Source organism: Ornithodoros turicata, chromosome 8, assembly GCF_037126465.1.
Source record: "Ornithodoros turicata isolate Travis chromosome 8, ASM3712646v1, whole genome shotgun sequence".
Classification (NCBI taxonomy): Eukaryota; Metazoa; Arthropoda; class Arachnida; order Ixodida; family Argasidae; genus Ornithodoros; species Ornithodoros turicata.
In genome coordinates this window covers 14,676,420-14,703,228 of record NC_088208.1, presented here as the reverse complement: position 1 = coordinate 14,703,228, position 26,809 = coordinate 14,676,420, and the positions used below count along the sequence as shown (strand labels likewise).

Genomic DNA, 26,809 nt, shown 5'->3' with positions numbered 1-26,809 from the left:
CGAATTTTTCTTTTTATTCTGTGTGTAATCTGAGGCACTATCTGTGACATATCAAATTTTCGAGTCAAGTTTTTTTTGCGTTTTTTTAGATAAAGGCTTCCGAGGTTTGTAATTTTTCGGGGTATGGTGCTACTTAAAGAGGTATCGCTTACGTTCTTGATAGAGGGGAGCAACGCATTAAATACCATTCGATAGCCCCATGAATTAGAAATGAAATGGCATCAAGCTCAATCTTTTTTGTACATCGCCTGGGAAGTAGCAGTGAATGTGGTGCTTTTTGCGGTTTAAGTCAACTTTGATATTTTTTCCAGACAAACAAAAACCGACACAGCACTGTCAACGCAGGAGCATTTTATGCCCTAGGTGATCTAAAGCCAGAGCAGCGTAACACTACGATGCGACAAGAAATGGCTTTGCAGGAGACGCTCGAACCTGCGCGCAACGACATAGTCTTCTGAGAGACATTTTTTTTCCTCCTCTCCTATTTCCGGAACCGCGTTGCGCGGAAAATTCAGAAAGGATTTATTTATCCTAACTCACCGATGGCTTCAACGTATATTTGTTTCCCGTTCATTCCAGACATCAAGGGTACCGGATTGTTCGATTTAAGATGGAACTAGCCTTAGGTGTCCTCAGAAACAACGATTTCAGCTGCGACTTTTAGGCCGGGTTTACTGACTGCACTTTCATCACATTTCAGATCTGAAACATTATACGTAGCACCTTTATACAGTCTTTGCACTCGACGGACAGGATGTTCCCGCATCGATGATCGTATTGCACTCACTATATTGTTTGCCTCAGGGAACATGGTGACCATTGGCTATGAACGGCTGTTTCCACCGTGGAACAGCTCTGGACGAGGAAACGTCCAGCTATGTATAAAACAGGCACCTCTCCGTCAATCGAACAATCGTCAAACTCCGGCAGTCGTATTCCGTTGTAGGTCACTTACGCACCGCTTCAATAGTTGGTCGCAGTTTTTGGCGCAACCCCTGAAGTCAAACATGAAGGCCTGTAGGTGAAATGAGAATTTTACATATTATTAAATACTTTGCGTTTGACGTGGTTTATTTAGCACATGTCGAGGTACGTTTCGAGAGTTATTTTGACTGAACTTATGACGTACTTCGAGGCAATATAAGAACTACTGTCCCGAACGTCTATATATGCCATTAGACAACGTGGATCGCACGCTGTTCATGGCACATACATGAAGGTGGTAGACGCCCCTAAAATTTTTTTCGACGTGTAGCAGCTTATATGTATTGTAGGCCATGCTTTAACACTCTTTCAATGTCTTGATTTCTTCTTCCATATCTGCGGGGGGCGGGGGAAATGCAGATTTAAGTGAGATGTAGAGGCTGGTGACCAGCTCCGGTGGCGCAGCGGTAACGCGTGCGCTTGGAGACTGGGAGGTCCGCGGTTCGAATCCGCGGGCCGGCTGTGCCGTCTGGGGTTTTTCCTGGGTTTTCCTCAGATGTGTAATAGGCGTATGCCGGCACAGTTCCCCTGAAGTCGGCCCATGGACGCAGCTATCCTCCCCCCGAGCGGATTCCGCTCGGTCTTCCACTTCACCCTTTCCTCTCCTCCTCTCCACCACCTTTCCCTTCCCGAGAAACATGCCGCCTAATCAGGCAGGCAGACTTCTCGGGTTCCTCCCAACGACACTCCTCCTCCTCCTCCTCCTCCTAGAGGGTGGTGACAGCTATGGAGGGCTTGCCACTCTGCATTCGTTTCGAGTGGCTGGAGACAGTACACATTGAAGCACATGTGAATGGTAGCAGGGCGTGATGTCTATATCCCAAAGTGTGACCCTAGACGAACTCTTACTTGTCTATTATTATCTAACTATGTAACTAGTCATTTCTATAACTGACTCCTATCGTGTGCACTGTTTCTAAAGAAGAAGGAGCAGACAAGCTCGCTCTGCACGCCCTCCCTCCCCCCACCCCACCGTGCTTGGAATCTGAGATAACCACTAGCAGTTCCTTCACAAGCTTTCGACGCGTAATGAACGTTCGTTTTTTTAAGACAGCAGGTGGTTGAGGTAGCATGGCTTGAGTACATGTAAAAGAACGAACTATCTGCAACGGAAGCGGGGACAAATATATCTTTTGGACCAAACGCAACATAAATAGCTTGCCGTCTGCCGTTTTTGTGTTCTGGCGTTCTTCGAATATAAACGGGTGGGTAGTTGAGACAAGAAAAAAAAAACAAAAACATATGCTGCTTGTTCCTCGAGCACATCCACGGCTTCCGATGCATTAGTACCACCTAAATATCGCCACAAGAAGATGCCATCAATTATAATAATGTAGCTCCGCTGCAGGTGAAATTACAAACGTCAAGGATGCCTTCTAAATTAGCCGTCCACCGCCGGCAAACCTTCCTCCTGGGTCTGAAGTGTCCGAGCTTTGAGAAAACACAAGGAGACCCAGTAAACCATTTACATCCAGGCAATATTTATGTGATATCTCATTCTGAATATTCGGATGTCTGCTGGAGATTCGTCAGGATCCAACTTACATCTACAGGACGTCCGTGAGATATGCATTTTAACCCCTCCTTTGTCATCCCAGATATGTCCCCGCAAGGTATTTTAGTGGATATCTGGACACAAACTTTAATGTTAAAGGGGTTGTGAATCCAAATCCAAATATTACACAAAACCATGTTTGGAATGTAGATTTATGGGTGCCAAACATTTCCGTCGAAACCCTATCACGCTGCGCTCCCGCGCCACGGAGTTATGGCGCTTTAAATATGAGGAGATACTTTCACTCTTGGCTCGCCTCCTCCTCGCCCGATCTCGGTATGACGTAGTACCGAGCGCGCCACGGAAGTGCAGAGTTCCCGTCCTCATGACGACGCCTGTAAACAGGGACGCGGCGAGCGCTGGGACGCGACGCGGCGAAGTGAAATGAGCGGAAGAGCTATGACGTAGAGCCATAGAGCAACTGGTCAAGGCGTCACTTCCCGCCCACTTCATGGAGCTGCCCGGCACCGTTTGGCGCCACGGTCGGCGGGGGCCTCAAAAATGGGAGATTTTCGAAACTCTGTAGCATAAAAAGTAATAGGAGGTGGGAGGTGAGACTTTGGGTACGGAGTGCGTGGAGTAAGGCGTACAGACTCTGCCAGAGACAAAGTTCTATCCGTGTGGTTTCTCAACCCCTTTAACTCGCGCATCCAGTAGATATCGCATGGTTGTCCAGACATTCAGGACGTTCGCTACCTTACAGGGATGTCCTATGGATATGAATGGTTTACTGGGGGAGGGACAGCTCACCGGTCAACCCTCTCTTTGGATCAACGTCAACCCCCCTTTTTGAATTTGCAAGTCGTTACACGCTTTCCGCGCTATATGCTACCTCGTCCGCATTGCAAAATAGTCCGTCTATAGGAGCCGTCGTTGAGGTGTAGAAGGGGTGTCAGATATGCTTTCGTGACTGCCTTGCAGTCCCATTTCTTTTTGGTTTACCCCTGCTTGCAGAGAGCCTGCTGGTGAGATCGCAAGATGCAATGCAGTGAGATAGTTACAAACCGCGCTTTGTGCAAGCAGCATATTGCATATTTTGATAACTCCATTAGTGACATGCTGTTCTGACAATGTGTTTTGAAATGATATTTCTTGCAAGTTAAGTACGTCCCACTCTGCAAGCACTGTATCGCCAACTGGTAGGTGAAACTCAATTTTGCCGAAGTTGGTTCAAAAGAGGCAAAGTGAAAGGGAAATAACGGGTCCCGGCCGAAGTCTATGAAAGGGCAGAAGCAGGGTGTCGGAGCGAACCGAAAACCGAAAAAAACACACACGCCATTTTGGTGCGAGCCGGACCGCGATCGAAACCGTATACGTTTTTTTTTCCGCTCAGGAGGGAAACCGAAAAAATTATTTAACGGTTTTCGGTCCAAGAAAAAACCTAGCCGGTTAACTAGACTCTTAACTCGGTACCCTTTATTGTAACTTTTAGCAATGTGTAACCTTTATATAGACCTAGATTTCGAAATATCGTAGTGGTTACAGGTCCGATACCTCTATTTAGGGGTTAAACACGACTTGTAACGTGACACTGGAGGAGCAATAGAGGTTAGTTCAGAGTTCAACGGAAATCCAATCGTCGTAACTTATAGACGTATCCTTTATAGGAACGTTGTAACTTCTAAACGAATTCCGCGTTTGAATTTCCTTCCTTCGTTTTTCTTGTTTTTAGTACCCGTAGCACCCAGTGCCGAGTTTTCCTTTCAACGCGATTTTTGTCAGTGCTTCTTTGTTTAGCGTTGTGTGCCTAGTGGTTCCCACCATGTGTTAGCTGCGTAGTTTTGTGACGCTGTGGATAGGCCTAACCTGTCGCCCCAAAGCCTTTTCCCCGATGTGCTGTTTAGCAGTAGCGGTTAGACCCTTTCTCTAGCATGCCTAGACTTGTTTAGCAGCGTTATTTTTACCTGCCCCTAGTATCTTATTCTCTGTCTTTTTCACATAGAGCTATGATGGTGGCGCCATTTGGTGTGATGCCTTGCAACTAAGTGGCCACCTGTCGTCGATCTCTGTAACTGACGGGTGCCAACAAGCAATATGGCGGGCGCTGGTCACTCGGGCGTTCCGGAGCGATTTCTTCGCCATGACATTGTTGATTTTCGAATAAATTGTTTCTGTCCTCTTTATCTCCATCTTTTTTTCTTTTTTATGGACACTGGTTGCCGTCAACTCACAGCTTGGTCCCGACACGAGTTAGATGCTCCCCAATCAGCGTGGTGACACCCTGGAGGATGCTGATCAATGTGGGGGTCCCAATTAGCTCTAATTGCTAATTAAATCGTGTTTAGACCAAGACGTGCGTTGGCGGTGGTCTGTGTCCAGTCATTGTTACTGACGTCACACACTCTTCTTATTTTCCTTCCTGTATGGCTCGCTGTATTGCTTATTATGCTGTTGCGTTCCAGGACACGTAAACCGTACACCTTAAATGATGAAAAATCCTCTGAACGCGCGCGAACGGCCACAACCACTTCTAGAAGGTTCGCCTAGTTGCTTGCGTTTTCAGCAGGTGGAGCGCGAGTCGGTTAAGCGTTGAACCAAGCCGACTTAACAGCGACCCCGCGGCCACCCGCGACCTGATTATTCATTACCCAACGATTCGAGTACGGATGCCACCCTGCCGCATGCTCTCACACCCGACCCCCACCTCAAACGAGACAGATGCTCTCTCTTTCCATGGGCTCGGTTACTGGCTCCACAGGGAGCGCAGCCGCTCGCGATTGACCAAGCCCCATGGCGGCGAACGTGTTGGAGAAGCATACTACCGAATCGAGAACTCAGAGAAATCTAGGGACCAAAGAGAACCATTCATTCGCTAACTGATCCGAAGGGCCGCATAACCGGTTCGCTCCCAGGCGGGTCACCGACTCTGCAGTTCGTAGTTCGTTCCTGCGGGGAACCCATATCTCCTCCAGTTGACCATTCTACTGGTTCTTCGCTTCTCGGCAGCGTTCGACGAGCGTCTGTGCAGCGTATCGTGATTGATTGGAACTTTTTCACACTGGCCTATGAGCATGCGTGCGACTTTGAGGCGCCGTAGGCGGTTATCTCCGTCTTCACTAGATGACACGCTATGGGAACTGTGGGGACCAGTGGGGAGACCGCACGAATGGCGCGAGCTTGTCGGCCCCACTCCGGACCGGTTTGGGTCCCTTGTGCTACCCAGGTCCCCCAAGGTCGCCATTTTCCCATGTATTTGTTCCTATCCCGATGCGTGCAATGCCGGAGGCCGCCCTTAGATACCCCATTGTTACCAGACGTTGGCTTGCGTGGATTGTAGCGCGCTAAAGATCCAGTTGAAGCACAATCCAAGCCAGGCCAAGTCACCGAAGGAGAAATGGAGGACTGCAGCGCCTGCGGCGCCTGGTACGGCTGGTACGCTATGTGATGCACGCAGCCGTGCACTAGATCCTTCCGATCGCTCAACACGTTTAAAAACGGGACCAAAAAGTGAAACACGACAGAGATAGTTGTTATACGCGTTTTATTTGGACATATAAAGACTAGATTCATTCGCAGAAACAACAAAAACATTTTACCGCTAAACTTAGCGCGCTGAAGTGATCCGGAACGGCAACAGTGGGGTATCTAGTGGCGGCCTTCTTCGTTGCACGCTTTTCCGAGGTGAGTTTGGGGGACCTGGTGCTACCCATGTGGATTTGGTTTGACGCGCGGCCAGCATGGTTTGTTGCAGGGCTGCTAGGATACGACGCGGTCCATTCTGTACATTTCGAAAACCTTGATTGGCGAGTTTTCCTCGCTGCTCGCTAGTTGATCATATGTCTGCAGTGGCACTTTCTGTTGTCATAATACAACGTTTCTCTTGTAATCGCCTGTTCAAATAACCTGACCACCCCGCCACCACATGACCATTGTGAAGAGCCTTGATCTGAACTTTGGTTGTTGTACCGTTCTCATGAGACGCATTTCTGCTTTACGGACGGAATTAATTTCGAGAGTGACCAATTTTATCGTGTGACACTTCGTTGCATTTAAGACGGGAGGCCAAAATCAAGCTTTTTTATTTTTTTAAATGGATCACTGAGAAGCATGCACTATTCAACAAAGAAACAGACCAGAACACTTACGACCAAAATGGCGCAACCGATGAGACATCCTTTGATGTGGACGTCCAGGTTGACGGGGAAGGTGACTCTGATGATGTCATGTTCTGCCCATATCTCGCCTACTACAGTGCCTGCAACTGTTTTCACCTGAAAGTTGGTGACGTTTTATTTATCACAAGGTAAATTTAAGCATAACTGTGTGCACACCAAGGATGAAGGAATGAGAGGAGGCGCCCTGTCACCAAAGAGCTGAAGTCGGGGGCCTGCCGTGTGACGTCATTGCTGGTCGTCTGGACTGGGATCCTGAGTTGACTGTATTACATGTAGTTTCGGAATTCACGAAGAGGTGTAATCGAAGCGTGCCCAAATGTATAGTTTTCTCGATTAACAGCACCTTACAGAAAGTCCAGCGAACTAAATCACACCCTGTGTTCACACATCACCTGTGTAATCATTTCTCACACGCTCGGTACTAGCGCCCCCTGTTCTGCTTGAGTTCGGGCGGAGTAACACCAGCCCTTCTGTACACATGAAGCCATATGGGCGTTTTTGCATCTTTGTGCGTTCTGTGTGAGGGTCAGCTCTCACTTGGCGACGCCGGACGCGACTTCGTGAGCAGATGATGGATATACACTCTTAAAAATGAACTTCACCACATAGCACGCTCCTAGCCAACCATCACCCCGAATGACAACGTTCTCGCTCTAGATTTGTTGAAAACGGGAGGAGGAGCCTATTTTGTGTAGCCATTATGCACGGCACAGAATAGGCTCCTCCTCCCGTTTTCAACAAATCAGGGGCGAGAACGTTGTCATTCGGGATGATGGTTGGCTAGGAGCGTGCTATGTGGTGAAGTTCATTTCTAAGAGTGTAGACGCGCATTTCCGGCTTGGAACAGGAAAGATGTCGAACAAAAAAAAAAAAAAAAATGCCATGCCAAACTTCTTTCACAAGGCGGCGCCCCTCTCTTCTTTCTCGGCGAGAGCTGCCGAGAAAGATACACTTGCGACCCATCAGACTCCTTTCTACAACGTGAGCGGAGACTCTTCTTATCAAGTTAACGGTTAACACATGCTCCATACTTTTATCTTCCCTCGACCATTCATAGGGCCCCTTTCTTCCTTCCTCACAAGACCCACAAGACTTATGACGAGGCAAGCGATCATGTCACGTACTCCTTGTGTTTCCAAACCAGTCGCTATAACTGCGGTCCCCCACTACCGTTTCTGGTCAGGCAACAGCGACGAAATTGCCTAGCTCTTGCGGGATTAGGCATGGCGGCATCACCGCAATGCAGTCTACTCATCGTAGGCTATTGTACAGGTATTACAAGTCGTTCCTGGATCATGAGCTCACGTGTCGTTGACGACTTGTTGTTTGAGAACAACCTACGTCACAGCACTACGCTCTTAAAAATGAACTTCACCACATAGCACGCTCCTAGCCAACCATCATCCCGAATGACAACGTTCTCGCCCCTGATTTGTTGAAAACGGGAGGAGGAGCCTATCTTGTGCCATGCATAATGGGCACAAAATAGGCTCCTCCTCTCGTTTTCAACAAATCAGGGGCGAGAACGTTGTCATTCGGGATGATGGTTTGCTAGGAGCGTGCTATGTGGTGAAGTTCATTTTTAAGAGTGTACACGTCGTGACGCGTCGCTGGCAAAACAGCCGCCTATGATGGCTCACAAGCAGCACAGTGTACTGAAAGTCGAGTGCAATGGGGGCGGGCGGTATGCAAGGTATACATGACATTACCGGGTAAACATAAGCGAGCCCGAGCAACAACTTCCTGCGCCACACAGACTTTCGGCCCTTCCGTGACTGAGAACGCTCGGAACCAGCCACCAAGCAGAATTATATCTTTCGCTTTCCTGTTGAAAACGAGAGTAGTACGTCTTTCTGTGGCAGTATGACTTGCCATAAAAAGGCGCATACCACACTTTCTCTCCTCAAATCCGAAGTTATGACTGCATCAGTAGGCACAGTGGTTGGCGCAGAGCGTGCTTGCTGTGAAACTCGGTTTCTTTTTGGCACCAAGCAGAAAGCTGTGAAATAATGCCATGTATATGTAAAAAGGTCGCGATAGTCCCACGAGGCACTTCCTCTTCATATCTATGCCAACTTTCGACCGTCAGCGCCATACATCCGTTCTGCGGAGAAGCATAACTGTGACGTCACTCATAACATCTGGTGACGTCACAGTCGACGTCAGTTGTCACTTCGTTTTCGTACTTCCGTTTGCTTCCCTTTCTCCCTTTCGCGCTTCGTTTTCCTTTGTTTCCATCGACACATTGAACAGTTGTTCGATGTCTCCGAAGGAAGGCTGATGCGTCGCCTGTTTGACCCGTAATTTCACGCGTATAAGCCGCACCGCAGATAAGCCGCAGGACGCGTTTTTTGGGACGTTCTGAAAATTTTCTGGCAGATAAGCCGCACCCGCAGATAAGCCGCGGGCAATACGAGACGACTGATTTGTGCGACAAAGGAGATCATAGAGAAGGCCATAAACCCTGTGGTCCATACTCCGGGATCGGCACAGTGTACAACAGAGGAGGTCAGTTCTGGAGTTCTACCAAGATCGGATTGTGCCCTTGTCGGGTGTTTTTCGTGGACTGATGGGTCAGTGATCTTCCAGAAGACGTGAATCACTGTCACCACTTTCCTTAAAGCTGCTTGGGGGAATGCACCATGAAGATCAATCTACTCGAATGTGGACCAGTCCCTGTTACGCACTGTTCGTGCATCATCGGCAGGGCAGTACTGTTCCAGCACTGCCCTTTCGCCCTTGTCGCCTTGTCGGCCCTTTCGTTAAAATCAGCGTATGGGGAAAATAGTCATCAGATAAGCCGCACCGGTGGATAAGCCGCAGGGCGCCCGTGAGAAAAAAAAAATCGCGCATAAGCCGCGGCTAATACGCGTGAAAATACGGTAGCCCACCGAATAGAGCCATGAAATACAAAACACAGGACAATTCATGTAAGTGTGCAGTGGTAAGAAGTAACAATTACAAATCATCCATAGTATCACGTATGACAACTCGTGCGAACGCTGAGAGGTTTGCGTATGTGGGAGCCTGCTGCTTACAGAATCCGCGACCAATGTGCACAGTAGAAGTCCCTTTGTGGCGTGCTTATTATCACATAAGTGACCTTCTCGAGTTTGTATTACGGGAAGGCTTTCAGAGAAACTAGTCCACTACCCGGCCCTGCAACACAATGTCTACCACGATGTGTGGGAGCGCCATATATACCACTGGGTATGGAATGGTATCACAGGCGATGCCTTTCAATATACAAGCTATGTATCACATGTAGCTTTCACAAGCAAGTCACAAGTGAATGTAGGACATGGCAAATTTCTGACAAAGCATTTTTCGCAAATTTTGAATGGTGCCCAGGCTCAAATTGAGTAGCGACTGTGACGAACATAGACCTGTTCTGTGCCAAACTAGCCCAGTGCCCCGGGATCAAGTAGAGTCACGATGGTCAAGGACGCATGGAACAGATAGGACAAGTGTGTGTAGTGTCCTTCTTTTGGGGTAATCATGTGTTCAGCGACCCAAAAGGAGGCAATCACATCTGACGGTTTTTTTTGGGGGGGGGAGGGGGGTTGTGGATCAGTCGGAAAGTAGGTGTTAAGGAGGAAGAAGGAAACAGGACAAAACCATAAGGCCGCCTTGTGGGTCTTGGAAAAATCGGAGTTTATTGGATATATCCGATTATTTTGCAAAAACATCAGAGGGAGTTTAGCGGAGCTTGTCGAATAAATTCCAAAAGTCGGTGGCCTAATTATTACACGGGCTCCCCGCTGGCGTTATCACAGAAATTTTGACAATATTGACGCAATATGGGCAAGATGGCTTGCCAACATGGGCAGCCCATATTGGACAAATATTGCTAACTCTGGCAGACCATATGGGTCCAATATTGGACCACTATTAGCGTGCTGCTTAGGATGTACTTTATATTACAAGCTCCCAGCTCATTCATAGCAGTGTATGACACCATAAAAACTGCAGCTCGCTTTTTTCGTTTTATATTTGAATTGTCTGGAATCGCTCAGAAAATGATTTGCCTTTTGCCTTTCTTCTCTCTTTCCAGCTCTTATTTGTCAGCATATATAACCACGTTGATCTCGTAATTGTAGTTTCCCAAAATCTTCCATGACAACTATGAATCAGCTATGACAACAAAACAATGATCGTTTTCAAACAAAATTCTGCCTGCCATTCCACCATTTCTGATAGTTTATTGAGAGAAATATCCTGCAATAACTGGGCTTAGTCATGTGCTTGGGCTATGGAAAAAGCAAAGTGTTTTCCCCGCTGAATTGGACATCCAAATGCTGTCAGCCAATTTCTTGTTGGAAAGTGCTATAAGGACTTTTGATACAAGTGCAGTCCATCTTGAAAGGAATCGCTCTCTCGTGTACTAAACTCTGCTTAAATGATATGGGTATCACATGGAATTAAAATGTTGCGTGTCAGGAAAAGGTGACAAAGAGAGTCGCTGCTTACACTCATTCGACATTTGACAGGACAAGCGGCAAAAATGTACTCAGTCGAACCGGTTCATACCGACTGAAACTGGTTCGAATATTATGTTGTGTTCGAATCCTGAAGCGAATCTCCAAAAATAACGGCCCCAATGTGCGCTCAAACACACGGTGCCGTGAAAATGTCGTCAGCCTCGTAGTATTTATGGCAGTAGCTACAGCGTTTAAATATTGCATCTATATTTTACATTTAAATACCTGTTTCAACAAAGTATTTTGTGATGAAAGATGGAAGTTACTGAAAAGGTTAGCCATGTGAGGCTTTGAGTGTATTTGTCCTTTCTATGTTGTACCAGCCTCAGAACATCAGTTTTCTCAAGTATTTCGCATTTATATTAAAATTATTAAAGAAATGTATTCATGCCCACCCGACTTGCACGACGGTAACATACCTTGAACACTTCCGTTGAGATCACGCCGGACCAATACGACGGGAGAGTTGGGCCAGTAACCTTTAACATAGGTATTCCCTTGGCGTCATAAATTGTGAGGGAGGTATCCCATATGGTCCAATCTTCGGAAATAGACGCTATTTCTCTTCGAACAGGAACTCCAATTGTCATCTCCTGAAATGAACAATGCGATGCGATAATTAAAATTGGAGGTGTGATTTGATTTGATTCGGGCTTTATTGGAGCATCAGAAGGCCATCGTGCGCCAAATATCAGTGAAGATTAGTTAGGCAAAAAGTGCATGTTCAGGACAAAAGCTGTAACATCAGTACTATTTAAAATCATAGACCTTTGAAAGGAGCATGGAAATCATTTGGAACATATATTTTTTCACCGCTTGATATGAACATACTACCTTCATAAACTGTCACGGAAGATATTTCCTTCGAAAAGCGCGAATTTCCTGAGAAAATTAGTTTGCAAGAATGCGCTCCGCGGCGACAGTCTCCCCCAAGCCGTGTATGGCCGTGCGGTGACGTCAGGCGGCCGAGCACTTCATTGGCTGCCGGAAACGTCCGCTCCCCGCTAGAATCGTCTGCTAGCTCCGGAATCGTGGCGACTTACCGACAGAGACGCTGTTGCTATTTATTTGCGTTTGACATTCACTTGCGTTCTTACATGATTTGTCTCGTACGTTTTGCATAAAACAAGACTGCAGGCAGTGTAAAAGGTGTGACTAGGCCTTTGTGTTGCCGCGACGGCCCGGGTTGAGGTGGATCGTACGCGGTTGTGGTTTCTGTTGTGATTGTGCTGAGGTGTCGTTAATTAGTGAACAGTATTGTGCCTGAGCGTGCGGCATATATGAGATACGACTAAATACATTCCTGTCAGTTTGAGATTTATTTCATGTGCCATTGTTGTATGCTGCGTATGACCAATCAAAAAAGAAAATGCTTATTTGGCTATGTGTTTTGGGGTTTCCCATAGATCGCTAGCGGATGAACTCTACTGACATTATTTTGGTATCCATGTTGCTGTGCTTGTGGAGACGTTGCGCTCCTGGTATCAGTACGATATGGTAAGCGCAATGTTACACAGCTATGCATTCATCGGTCCGCTCTTTCGCCTCAGAGATGCCAGTGTCCATGCGGTTCAGAGCCCATAGTGTTGACCACAACACGGAGACGATCAGCAACGATAAACAACAAAGCTTCCTGCTCGGTCGGCTTGCCGGCGCCGCGACGCCGGAGAAATGGCAAAAAAGAAAGAAAAAGACGGCGCGGTCATATGACGTCAGCGGCTGGCAGTCGAGTGAGGGGGTATTTCTGCCACGAGATTCAAAGCTCCATCGCGTTTTAGGATTGCGCGCTACTCTCAAACTTTTTGTGCGAATATGTATCACAGGGCTCAGAATCGTAATTTGTACTTCTCCCGCCATATTTTATACCGGTGATTTCCATGCCCCTTTAAAGCCCTAGTTTCCCTCAAAAACATATACACGTTCTCAAAACGTACAAAACTGTCATAACCCAGCAGAAGGATTGGGTGATGCGGCAAAAAGTTTGTACAAAAGAAAGCGAAATGGTGGCCGTACTTTGTGAACTGGTGCCTACATAGGGCTTTATACTACGTAATTTATTACTGGTTTGCCTGTCTCAAGGTATCTGTCGTGGGATATTGATGCATCTTTTTAGACATAGTCTGATACCTTCATATGACATTTCGAAAGGAGTTATGTCACTTGTTATAGCGCAGCCGTGGCAGCATGATCAGCTCGTTCATTGCCAAGAATCCCAACGTGGCTGGGTACCCAGCAGAAGAGTAACTGATAGGACCTATCAGCTATAGTGCTTGCCATGCTCCTTGCACGATGAACTACCAAGGTATTAGTGGAATACATGTGACAAATACCCTGTAGAGAACTGAGAGAATCCGTGTATATTACGGATGAACTTATATGATTTTGAAAGATGTAATTGGAGGGCTAAAATTATTCCATACATTTCAGCAGTAAAAATAGACATGATGGGCCCATTTAGCCCGTGGGCTATATATGGAAATTACCCATTCGCGTTTGTACAAGTCGGCTTTCTACCCGTTCTCAAAACTCCCTTCGCCTTGCGCCCGGCGCAAACTCGCCACTGTGCCCACTCTGAAAATTTTCCTCGCCATGCGCTCAGCACAGAACTACCCAGAAGAACCCAGAACAACAAGAGGACAGTGCATTGATTTCCTCTACGTACAGCGCAGGCATCGACGAGCATTCTCTGACACTCAAATCTGCATCATGTAAACATCTCCACGTCTGCACGACGTTCGCCTCCACCATTACTCGTTTGTTCTCAAATAATATCGCTCGACTGCGATGTGGCCTGGTGTTGTTACTATGCTTTGCATACGCGGGTGATTCCATTCATCGGCTACCTCCAGCAGCAAAACGCCATTCACAGACTTTTCACCTGTCCGAGGCAACAGCAGAAACATCCCTTAACACCGCCCTGGAGTCTCAGAAGGCGCTGGAAAACCATCACAACAGCGCCATCCATTTGGCACATTGAAGCAGTGAATGATGTACTTGCAAGACCGAAGCAGTCTTGAAGAAGGGGGTGTGGTGTAAAATCTGCATCACGAAAGAACATGGAAGGTATATGACACGAAGATGCATGTTGTTCACAGTGAAAAAGGAATAAACGCAGGCAGGTGAACACAGCGAGAGAGACCATGTTGTACTCTAGGGCAGCGTTTCCCAAACTTTCGGCGGCGACGGACCCCCGGAAGCGATGAGAACCAATTCACGGACTCCCTCCCCCCCGGCTGCCAAATATAAAATGCGCTAAACACAGGAGGAACACTCTCAGTCAGTTCGAACTCGAAGCAAAACGGTATGACGCACTGTATTTCCCATGCTAGCCAGTGCATAACCAACAACCTCGTCAGCTGCTGCGTGCTTTCGATACAGCTTCAGAAACGATTCCGGACTGGTTTCTTCTTCTTGTTAGTATGTGTATGACGCGGACAAACGTGCATTGCAGGACTTTTCTATCAGAAATTAGAAGCTAGCCGTTGGAGCATGCTTGTAGCAATTGTGGAAGTTCTGGGTGTTTGGAAATCGTGCAGCATGTACGAGCGCGTGTTTGTGGGGGCGAAAATCCTCACTGAAATGTGAGAGACGGTCGCGGACCCCCATGGACACTCTCGCGGACCCCCAGGGGTCCGCGGACCACACTTTGGGAAACACTGCTCTAGGGTACAACACAGTTGCCAATAAACGGTTGAGGATAAATGAACTCAACCGTTATTTGACTGCTTTGTCAACCACGTGTAAACGCCAAGTATCCCGTCTCTCAGAACAGTTGTTGCTCGCATGGCTTGTGCTACGTTCACACTGCGTCAGTGAACGCCGCGAATGTCGCGAACGACGGAGATGCCGGTGAACTTGTCACTTTCACATAGCAATCCGTGAACCCCGCGAAGGTGCCGAAAGCCGCAGAGATACGAAATGATGACAGCCATTGTCATTTACTTGTACCACTTTCTATACTTACCCTTTGAGAAAGAGAGAGAGAGAGAGGGGGAAGGAAAGGAGGAGCGAGAGTCCCACTGATTATGAGGCCAGGAAGGTTGGTAGTGTGGGCAATAAAATGGGGTGGCGTATCGCCCCCGGCGATGAAACTTCCCATTCATCATGTCAAAACAAAGTTGTTGTTATTGTCGCTCTCTGGTTATGCTTTCCACGTAGGGCTAATTTTGTCTTCTATCTTTCGACACGATGACTGTTTCGCTTCGCATTAGTAGGCTAGCAACCCTGTCAACTGTCGCCGCCGTCGCCACAGCGTTTGACTGTTCGAAAAGTGGCTCGCCAGCGGACAGTGTAGCCAGCATCAATAAATCATTTTGGACTGGATATTGAATGTCTTGGAAATTATTTTGGACACAAAGTTCGCGGTAAAGTGGGTCATACACCAAAAGCCGACAGGCTGGTTTTGTGCATGCGGGTATTGCGGGTATACCCGCGCCATCCGCGGAGACAATGTGGGTCTACCCGCACCTTAAAGGGACTATGAAATTTCCCGAGCCCCCATACTTTTTTTCGATGGAAACTGTTCTTCCCGCAGAGAAACTAATATGCCACAAATTTTTCCGGACGAAATCGCTCCACTCTGCGAGGAGCGCACGCTGGAAATGTCTCCTCCGCGTTCCTCCTCTCCCGCGCATATTTCCCTGCCGATGGTGTAACTGTACGGACCGCACTTCGGTTCCCCGTTACGTCACCGGTGTTGCACAATGGCAAGTAATGCCGCGAGCTCGCGCTGTGGCTGCCGCCACTGCCGAAATCTGCCGATCGCGTGAAAGCTGCTGTCATGGAGATTTCCACTCCCGATGAACGCATACGCGGGATCCTACGGCGCATGCTCCTGGCGGGATTCCTCGGCTCGGCAACACGTCACGATGACGTGTTGCTGAGCCGGCCGTGGTCGCGTCAAGTTGCCCGTTGTGTCTCCGCTCGGCAGCTCGCCACAGGGCGGCGCCAGCTGTCCTCCCTTCGCCGCTCCGTTTAAATTCGTTCCCGAGAAATCCGCTCGCGCGACGAAAGTAAAATTTCGGTTCTAGACTCAGAAAAATGTCTTCTTTCGAACGAAACGAAGAAAAAAATCGTTTCATAGTCCCTTTAACCCGCGAAGAGCAAACTTGCGTGGAGACCCGAACCGCACTCATCTTTACTTATACACTTTCTGTCGTAACTACATTAGGTCCGCTGACGGTCACGCGTCTGTGTTTAGTACCATCATCTAGCACCTTGAAGATTTATCGAGGATATCAGGGCGAGGTGTCTACTTGTTGGCAGTTAACAAAAAAAGCATGCGTGCAGCGTTGACATCAGCAAAGGTTGAATAATGTGACGCACCTTTCCTCACAAATAATAGGCCGTTGTTCTTCGAGCCTTGAACGTTGAACAACCATGAAGGATATACTGCATGAAGAAACGAGTTAATTACTGCACTAGTCCACTAAGTATGTCACCAAAAGAAATGTGGCTTCCTAGCTGTGAGTGTTCGCCACAGCTGACACGTGGAGATGTTCGTCGGTGTGGCCGAATATCAGAATGTTTCAGCAGTGGGGTGTTGCTAGGATCATAACCGTTCAACATGTTTGAAGTATCGTGAAAGCTTTCGCATTGCGTTGCACTAGGAGGATGTGTCTTTTGCAGGCAGAAATACAACACACCGCACTAATGACGTTGCCAGCTCTACTGGCAATCAAAATGGATAAGAGCCGCAGGATTTTTCATGTAAAAGCGCTTCATCCGGTCACTAAAGGCTGAATTGACCTGAACATTAAATGACTACCGTGAGTTTCCGTCATCCTTTTAGTTGTATTTTGCGTAAATCGTGCGGTAAATCGATATTCGTAGCGAACGTGCTAAGGAACCTGAATGACGTCGCGGACACACCTTCTTCGCACATATTCTACGTGCAGAAATATGCTTCGCTGAGCATGCTGGACGAATTTGCGCACTCTAAAATGTACCAAGCAGCGACCACGAGAGTGGGACACATCGCACGCTATGCTCATCAAACTCCAGGAATGATGAAATTTATTTTTTTCTGACTGTCTGTCCTGTGTAGAACACAGTGAAGCCTCAGTAGAGCCGCTGGCATCTGTCCACGTGGTAACGTGAAGGAACCAGCCAATCAGCGTTAAACGGAAGTAGCCGGGGTGGGCCAATCAGAAGGCTTACAATCAGTGGGGAGGATAAAAAAATCAGATGGCTTATAAGTGTAGAAACTGTGCAGAGACGATCTGCGATGAATGGCTTTAGAATTGACCAATCACTCAGCAGTCAAGCCAGCTAATTAGCATACGGAGTCACAATCTTAGAATGGACCAATCAGCAGGGGGCGCAGCGAACTAATTCCCATAGGGGTTGGCAGGGAGATGAGTGTGTATAGCATGAAGGTGCAGCATAAAGGTGCAGAGCTGTGCCAGCCAATCATCAATCAGTGTGTTTGGAATGTGCCAACCAGTGCAATGGGGCGTCATCAAGCCCACTCATTAGCAGAAAGAGGCAGAACTATGGTCGACCAATCACCGTGAAGGGGTGGAGCCAAGTCGGCTCATTAGCATAAAGGGGAGGAGCTACGGTCGAGCAGGTGCTTGATGTGTGGGATAGTAATATACTACTAGTGATATCAGGAATATCGGTCATGACGCCGTCCTCCTACTCAGAGTGCAGATCACAACCAGTGGTGCTTGACCGGTCCTAGACATGACGCTGCACCCAGAAGGAACCGTACCAACGTTAACTGGCGTGGTGTCTTTCGATAATCACTGGCTTATTGCGCGAAGACGGAGGCTTGCAAAGCATCCACCCATCCAGGACGCTTATCTCCGCAAAGCACAGTAGAGCAGTGTATGGGCACCAAGAGTGCTGCAGCTTACGCTTTCGGGGTAGGCAAAGATTGTCATTGTTCTGACTGCCCATGGTCATTCTAGTTCTTTGGGCCCTATAAACATCTTCCGAAAACTAAAGATGAGAGCTGGCCTAGATATGGGGCACTGAATGAGGATTTTTGCATGATCCCTCCCAGGAATTATGTCGAAACTATAAAAGACAGCGATGTCCATTAAGAGCTAATGACAACACCACGTATTGTGCAACTTACGCCAGATTTTGCACAGCGATGAAAAACGGATTTTTTAAAATCTACGATAACAGAGTTCCATATTTTTGTATCACTAATAAACTTGCACTCTCACGCGATGTGTATGCGTCCTTCATAACTGGGCTTCTGTGGGTTACACGAAGCAGTTTTATCTTGAAGGTCGAATTTTTCCGTGGACGCGTGTCATATTCTGGACGCGTTATTGGCCGAGATACGTGTAAGCTAAAAAAATGTCCTGTGATCAAACATCTTCTATCTGTTCTCCGGACTCAGCGAAACGTTAGCCATGCCGAATGATTACGGCAGGTTCAAAGATATCTTCAGCGAACAGTCCTGCACTACCTTGTATTCTTGACCTTCACAACGTTTTCAAATTACAAGAACGGCTTTAAAAGCTTCACTCACCATATGGATCGAATTGCTTCCAAAAACTCCCACCATGTGGTTCATCCGCGCCAAAACCTGAAAAGGGCACAGTGACCTCAATATGGGAAATTGAAGTATAGAAGAGTGCTCGATCGCGCATGGTATATATGTTGGCGAAGATATTCCAAAAGCCGGGCGTCATAACTAGAGAATGAAAATTGTCACCGACTATATGTTGGCGTTCACCGCGGAGAGCACAGCGATTACATGTGGCAGCAGGAAATGCTTCAAGGACGAAAATGAATGAAGCACCTAATAAAACGCAACAAACGCACTTCTGCGCTGCTTCTGCTATTTTCATTACTCCTTGTGACCCGATTCAGTAACAGTGCAACCTTTCGAGACACCTAGCCAGTGCCGGATCTAAGGCAGGGGAGGGGGCGATTGGGCGCATGCCCTGGGACCTCCACTTTAAAAGGGAGCCCCCACGAGTGCAATTTTCACTGCTTCTTCTGCCAACCGATACGGCTTTGGGTTTCAAAAATCACGTATGCGGCAAGAACTTTTGTGCACTTAAAGAAAACCACATTCCCACATTCTCGGAATTGTGGGACACCTGCGCTTAAAGTTGGCTTGACCTTCAAACTCGACGCCCCTATTACAGCTATGCATTCCGTCTACTTTCCATAGAATATTCATTAGCACTGAGGGTTAGAAACAAGTGTGCAGATTTATACCCTTGTTACAAGGTCATACTTAACCGTGGTTAGACAAACCGCGGTTACTGATAACCGGCGTCCGCCACAGTTACACGGCCGACCTAACTGCAGTTACGCCGCTAACGGCGATTAGAGCAAACGGAGCTAGGCAACCTCGGTTTGGGCTGCTAAACCGAGAAAATGGTGGCGATATTTGGCCATGTAGTTTTAAAAGAAGGTCGATACAGTAAAAGTATGTTAGGAATATATTATTCAATCATATTATGTATAGCTGTAATTTTTAATTTTATTTCTAAGTGCTCAATTTTGTAAATATTAATCCGCGGGATTGAAACCACGTGACCACACCAAACTGTGATGATACACGCCGTGTTCCAGCAGCGAACGGTGGTTTCGGATAACCGCGTTTAGGTAGGGTAACGGCGGTAGAACCACGGTTAAGAATGATCGTGTAACAAGGGTATTATATGCACGACGGCGGACGGCTCCTCGATCGTCCACAAGTGGGTTGGTGGGTGGGGTGGTCCAGAAGATGTCCACAGTTTTTTTTCCTTGAGAGACCTATTTTCGATGTACTGGCTTCATAACAGAGTACGTCGGAATGTCTTAGTGATTTAATTACGTCAAAACCAGGGCTTCCCCAAAAAGTGTTCATATTGGATACGAAAGACTGACTGCCTTCTGAGGGAAGGGAGTTGCCTCAGGACAGAAACCGCCGATATTCCGAACAGAGACTGTTCTTCTTCTGGGCGCCCAGAAGAAGAACAGTCTCTGTTCGAAATATCGGCGGCTTCTGTCCTGAGGCAACTCCCTTCCTACATCTCTACCGGTTCCCTGGATTTCTACCCATCTATGATTGCCTTCTGAGGTCTGTAGCTTTATGCACAGTTGCAGGAGGTCCTAATTTTTTGCCTCCGGCGAAGAAAGTACACGATTGACATACGAGGGCTTTCATATAGTATTTCGAACCAAATTCCTCGCTAATGTCGCGCTGCGTTGTTGGCCTCGCCCTATGGTGAGCGAGTTGAGGAACTCGGTCTTCCTTCCCAATTTCGATCCTTTGTCGATCCTTTTCGATCGCCACTTGTTCGCTGCCTCCTATGGAAAGAAAAGTAGTACCGAAGGTCGCTTTACATCCAGGGACCACCAACCCATCTGCATTACTGTCTGTTTTGAACCCCCGAGATGGCTGAGGGGGTTGAGGTAGCGTTCCGTCCTGGTTTTCAAAATAAAGGCTGTGCACAAATATGTGGTCAAGGGGGCGGTGGTTTTCGTTGCGAAACTGTTTAAGCTACAGCTGCACTCTACTGGTGTCTTTCTTGCAGTGGCGCCGTCTGGTGTGATGCCTTGCAACTAGGTGGCCACGTCTCGTCAATATCTGCGAGTACCAGCCGCCAACAAGCAAGCAACATGGCGGTCGCTGGTCACTCGGCCGTTCTGGAGCGGGACAAAAAAAAGAAAAAAGAAAAGAACTAGAGAACTCCGACTTAACATCACAAAATAACAAGGTTTACTCAGACGTTTCATCCATCATGCGACGAACATCATCAGTGTCAAACTGAATGAGAGATTACACAATCGGTCGCAATTTAATGAGATTTTTTGTTTTGTTTTGTTTGTTTCTTATTATTTTTTGTCCCGTAATGTCGTTTCCCGGCATTTGGAGTATTTTTGCGAGAGATTTCTTCGACACGGCATCGTTCATTTTCAAATAGATTATTTCAAGAGGATAGAGAGGTAGCAAGCGAGCTGGTGGTATAGATCCATAACTTAAAAACCCGAGCCTAGGGGACAAAAAAAATTGAGACCTTGTTTGTGTTGTCCTTTTTTTGTCCCCTAGTCTCGGGTTTTTAAGTTATAGATAAATTATTTCACTCCACTCTATTTCTACCTACTTTTTGTATGACCACTGGTTGCCAGCAACGCACAGGGTGGTTTCGGGTTAGACGGGTTAGATGCTCCCCAATTAATGTGGTGATTCCCTGGATGGTCCCAATTACTGTTGTAATTACAATTGTCTCATGTTCAAAACATGCCGCTTGCGTCTGAGCAAAAATGTAAGAGTAAAAAGGGGTATGAGTGAGGGAGAGTGGCTGGTTTGTCGCTTCAGATGACGCGCCCTTGGGAGTCGCTGGGGAGGTGTGTTAGCTTACCTTAATTGGTAGAGGCCTGGACCGATAATCCAGAAGATGTGGGTTCGAGTCCTACAGCTGGCTAACCTTTTCAGTGACTTTCATCTTCCATCGTTAATTTCTTAGGCAATTTGAGGCTTTGTAGGTATTTGTCCTTCTACGTTGTTCCAGCCTCAGAACATCAGTTCTCTCTTGTTCAACAGTTGCCGCTTGCGTCGATCCCGTCGTATGAATGTGTGTATGAGTGAGCAAAAATGTAAGAGTGAAAGGAGGACGAGTGAGAGAGAGTGACTGGTTTGTCCCTTCAGATGACGCGCCCTTGGAAGTGGTTGGGGGAGGTGTGCTAGCGTAACTCAATTGGTAGAGCCCGTCACCGGTAATCTAGAAGATGTGGGTTCAAGCCCTACACTCTTAAAAATGAACTTCACCACATAGCACGCTCCTAGCCAACCATCACCCCGAATGACAACGTTCTCGCCCTAGATTTGTTGAAAACGGGAGGAGGAGCCTATTTTGTGCCCATTATGCACGGCACAAAATAGGCTCCTCCTCCCGTTTTCAACAAATCAGGGGCGAGAACGTTGTCATTCGGGGTGATGGTTGGCTAGGAGCGTGCTATGTGGTGAAGTTCATTTTTAAGAGTGTACAGCTGCTAACCTTTTCAGTGACTTTCATCTTTCATCGTTAATTTCTTAGGCAATTTGAGGCTTTGTCTGTATTTGTCCTTCTACGTTGTTCCAGCCTCAGGAATCTTGAACATCGTATCTTTCCACCCAGTTAACAAGGCGGACACTTTTCGTATTTGCACTTCGCGTGGGAAAGTAACAAGAGAAGATTGAAAGAATAATGAGGAAAGAGTGAAAGCCCATTGTAGTGATTTAGGAGTACAAAGCATCAATTGTCGACCTCAAACGTCCGCGTAGCCTCGAAACTGATTACTTCCCTTCAATGAATATGGCAGTCACGTGCAGGTGGCTACGCATGCGCATATGCTCACTCAAAAAATGCCCATTTCCGCTCACCTGGGTCGAACTGCAACCACACTTGGTTCTCCTCCGCCAGTCCCTCAAGGCCAGTCTTTTGTTCCATCAAGACACGCCCTGAAACACACACCCATTAAGCTTAGCTGAAGTATAATGAGGGGACGCACACAACACACCTATGTATATTGATATTACCAGTATACATTCATACCAGAATAACTGAGCAAACCCTGCATGTCCAGTTTGTAACAGCGATGCCCTTAATGCCACCAGAAACGGACCGATCCAGTTCAGTCACATAGTTCGTGATCTCCCGAGTGTATTCTAGTAACGATTCCTCGAGTGCAGAAATCTTGAAATGGACCCTTTTCACTGGCCGTTTTTCCGCAGTTGACAATATTCTTGACGCCTAACAAATGTAATTGGTTGACCTGCAGTGCGACGCACCGATAGGAAGACGCGCACTGTAGTTGGCACGGACCGGCCTCGGTGGCTCAGTCGGTAGCGTGTTCGCCTTCTGATCCCGAGATCGCGGGTTCGAACCCGGCCGAGGACACCAGCAACTGACGCCAGCAACGTCAGGCAATCCTGACCCGCGCGGGACTATACTTGATATACAGATAATCCCTAAATATCACCCTGGGATTCTGGGATTGCCGGCAAAAAAAACTGAAATCCCAAGATTGCAAAAATGGCTCGGGATTGACAAGCTTACTACTGACGTCATTTGAGTGTGCTTGGCCTTTCTTCTGTGATATCTCTTTGGCGCGTGTTTTCCCCCTTGCTCTCCTTTCAACAGACCTCAACCGTTTCAACTCGTGTTTTTAGTCCATGCTGGATATGTACATGCATGCCACGCCACTGAGTAGCTCCGGTGAAAAACATAGTGCGCTGAAAGATGAAAGTCACTGAAAAGGTTAGCCAGCTGTAGGGATCGAACCCACATCTTCTGGATTACCGGTCCAGGGCTCTACCAGCTGAGCTAAGCTAACCTGAGCTAAGCTGAGCTAAGCTAAGCTAAGCTAATTGGTAGAGCCCTGGACCGGTAATCCAGAACATGTGGGTTCGATCCCTACAGCTGGCTAACCTTTTCAGTGACTTTCATCTTTCATCGTTGATTTCTTAGGCAATTTGAGGCTTTGTTTGTACCTGTCCCTTCTATGTTTGTTCCAGCCTCAGAAGATCAGTTCCTCTCTTGTTCAACATAGTGCGCGTTGCAAAGCGGACTGGCTTCGCTGTCCGAAGGATGTGAAGATAAATGTTGTCAGTGGAGCATTCGCCAGAACTGTTGTGGGCTACAATTCAGTGAATGAGTATTGAAAAATGAAGCAGTTTGCATAATGCCGTGCATATACGGAACACTATGATCGGACCCGTTCCAAATCCACACGGCCACGATAGGTAAGTGCGCGCTTCTCCTGCTGTCTCATTGGATGCCACCAATCTTCCTGAGGATCCCATTCGAGGCCGGCAAAGACGGCTCTGTTTTCATCGCATTTTTCTTGTAAACGGTACAGCCATGTGAACTTACTTTGCTTGTGTTATGCTACTTGAAACACGATTTTCATTTGAGAGCAAATTGTTTCTGCATTTTAGTGCCACTTTAAAATCTACTGGCCAGTTTGGTTCAGGCCGCCAAACGGATTGCCCGTCTCTCTCTGATTCCTATCACCTAGTCGTGACTACTGGTGACCCGAAAATCGAACACTGGCCATCGAACACAGCTACGCCACCATGGCCATGGGTCGCGGAACGCACAACCCGTCCCCCAATCGGTTCCCACAGCCCGGTTCGTTAGCCCGTCGCCGTCTCCTCCGTCAGCGTTAAGCTGCACGCTTTTCGGAATGGCAACCCGGCCACTTGGTTCGTCCATAAGTGGGCGAGTCACAACACACTAATGTAGAGAATACTACCTTTGTATACGTCTACGCTCATTCTCGAAGCTAAAGCTCGCAGAAGAACATTCATCGGGATACCACAGCTCACGGCAGATTTAATACTTTGTGACATCATTGCACAGAAACGTACATATATGGAGCTACTGCAGTACATTGAAACTTTTCATGTAATGATATATTATTGCACGGAATAGTCGCACCGACGTCAGATGTGTCCATGGCCGTTCCCAGGATTTTTTCGAAAGGGAGGGCCAAGTGCTTCCGTGTGGGGCAAGCGCGCAATCCCGCATCCACATCTTTTTCCGGAGACGTACGTTGCAAACTGTGCGGGTGCTCAGACGTTCCTATTATGATATCTGAGAATAATCTATGACCAAGCACAAGGGACCCACCCTGTGCGTTGTCCCGGTGCCCCACCACTGTCAACCTGGCGCTGTTCGGTACTCTCTATGTTTAATAAGGATAATTAGTGGCTTTACATAGCGAGGCTACTGTCAACATATGTCTGCGAGAAGGTGTTTTCTGTGATGAATCTAAATAGACCGAGTTACATTCACGATTAACAAACGAACACATCAACGAATGACGGGGATTGATGTTCTGAGGCTGGAACATAAAGGCAGGCCATACGCATGCAAAGCGTCAAGCGCCATTTCAATGACCTCCTTATTTCACCATTAATATCAACACGGATCTTAATATTGCAATTGCGGAATCATATTCACAGGATGTTGACGCAACAGTTAAAAAGAAGGTACGTCAAGTTTCCAGATCACACAGGAAAAAAAGAAATGAAAAATATGAGGGAACAGAAAGGTTGGTGACCCTGTGATTGAGCAATGCTATGTTGCCCAAATATACACGTTTTTTTATTGGTTTAACTTCTGTGTTGTGTAATCTAGTATGGTTACCACAAGCCTGTGGTATCCGGCCCGCGTGGTTTCTCTGTGGCTCAGTGCGGCCCCCGGGCACCTGCGCCCCTGTTCTAGATGCACTGTCCAGAGTTTTGGCAGGGCAGCCCCGTTCTTCTCCACACCCCCGAAGCGCTCTGGGGACCGTATAGGAACCCCACTTGTCCTAACCTAACCCGCACATTGTCACCGGGATCCTCCGCCTCCCCTCTACTGTCTGTATTGTGTCCCACTGTTCTACATCGTGCTTCTGTGAGAAGTCTTTGCCGTTTTCGAGTGCTGAACTTACCTTGTGATTTTGTCGGCGACTGCTCTCACAGCGCTGCCACTTATGCTTGAACTGGGTGCACTAGAACTGAATATTCCGTGATACATCCAGCCCGAACGCGGAACTAGAACATTCTTCTTCTTCTTCATCCTCCTCCTCACAGTTTCTGTGCTTTATTCACCAGTCTCGCTGTCGCGCGAACTTTTTATCTAGTTATTGCTATTAGGGTTGTCAATGGAGATGTCCCGGAATCCTGGGATCCTGGCCGGTTTTTGCCGTCCCGAAGTCGCAGGATTTCTTTCGGCAAACTTTCGCTCACGCGGTTAGGGTGCAACAGCGCTTCTGTCTTTCTTTGTTCATGTCGCATTTCGTATCATCATGCCTCAAGTCACAAACAAACATACATTCGCACCTTTTTGCCCCCTGTGCTGATGTGGTAAAAAAAAAAAAAGAAACATGCACGCGGACACGTCTAGTCATATCAGGCATAGTCCAGGGAGTAACTCTCATCGCGTTCTGTGTCTGGTTCGCGTGAGCTTTCTGAATAAATATGTGGGCCACGTGCGGTCTCCATATGTAACAGGACGCTAGCTGCGTGTCGGGTGCAGATTTGCACGTGCGAGGACTGCTCAGGACTACTCAACTAGTCGCAATCCCGAAATAACGTCTCGGGATCTCGGGGTTGATAGCAAAACATCCCGAAATCCCGGCACTATTCACGGAACAGTATGTCATTCGCACATTACGTCATACATAACTGAATAGATGAACATGCACACAGATACATTCGTTATGTTTATTTTTTTTTCTCGAAACGAGCGAAACACCGCATTATTTCACGAAATCGTTGCGTTCTGGGCGACGCTCAGTTGACTAAATATCACGAGACAAGACAAGAAGCCTATTTCGACCTGGCAACATGACGACTCGGCACGAGAGTAGTTATAAAAAAAAGAATACAGCGTCTTTCGTGTTTAATTTCTCTCAACGGTTGTTGATGTTGCTATCTCACCACTGAACAGTACACACAGCCGCTACGAGGGGGAAAAGCGAATGGGCTGCTCGACCTCAGGTGCCTCTCAACGAAGCGCACGAAACTCTCGACTTCGTGTAGTATGACTACTGCTGTTAGTTTTTTCCGACAGGTGTGTCAAACCAGACGTTTGCTGCTAGTGTGTCCATTCGTGCACATACTTTGCCTCGTATGGACGTAGCATGACACGCGTCCGCATGAGCCGTAACTATAGGCGTGGCGCCTATAGTTACGGCTCATGCGGACGCGTGTCATGCTACGTCATATCGAGAAGTTTTAC

At 47.5% G+C, this 26,809-nt stretch overlaps 1 protein-coding gene across 1 annotated transcript; it reads right to left on the bottom strand.

Moving 5' to 3' along the window:
* Positions 1 to 652: 652 nt before the first annotated feature.
* LOC135365974 (phospholipid scramblase 1-like) lies at positions 653 to 25,653 on the bottom strand. The gene is made up of 8 exons (XM_064598617.1): positions 25,518 to 25,653; positions 22,459 to 22,536; positions 18,625 to 18,681; positions 16,461 to 16,526; positions 14,014 to 14,174; positions 11,555 to 11,728; positions 6,625 to 6,750; positions 653 to 1,015 (listed from the first exon to the last, which is right to left on the bottom strand). Exons 2-8 carry the CDS (start codon positions 22,523 to 22,525, stop codon positions 917 to 919), a joined length of 750 nt encoding a protein of 249 aa, XP_064454687.1. The 5' UTR covers positions 22,526 to 22,536; positions 25,518 to 25,653; the 3' UTR covers positions 653 to 916.
* Positions 25,654 to 26,809: the final 1,156 nt, after the last annotated feature.

Coding starts and splice junctions, on each gene's coding strand:
- LOC135365974 (XM_064598617.1), bottom strand. CDS start 22,525: ATGGAACAAAAGACTGGCCTTGAGGGACTGGCGGAGGAGAACCAAGTG. Junction 11,729..14,013: donor TCTGCTGTTGCCTCGGACAG/GTGAAAAGTCTG, acceptor TGTTCATTTCAG/GAGATGACAATTGGAGTTCC. Junction 1,016..6,624: donor TCGGTTGCGCCATTTTGGTC/GTAAGTGTTCTG, acceptor TTTCACCTACAG/GCCTTCATGTTTGACTTCAG.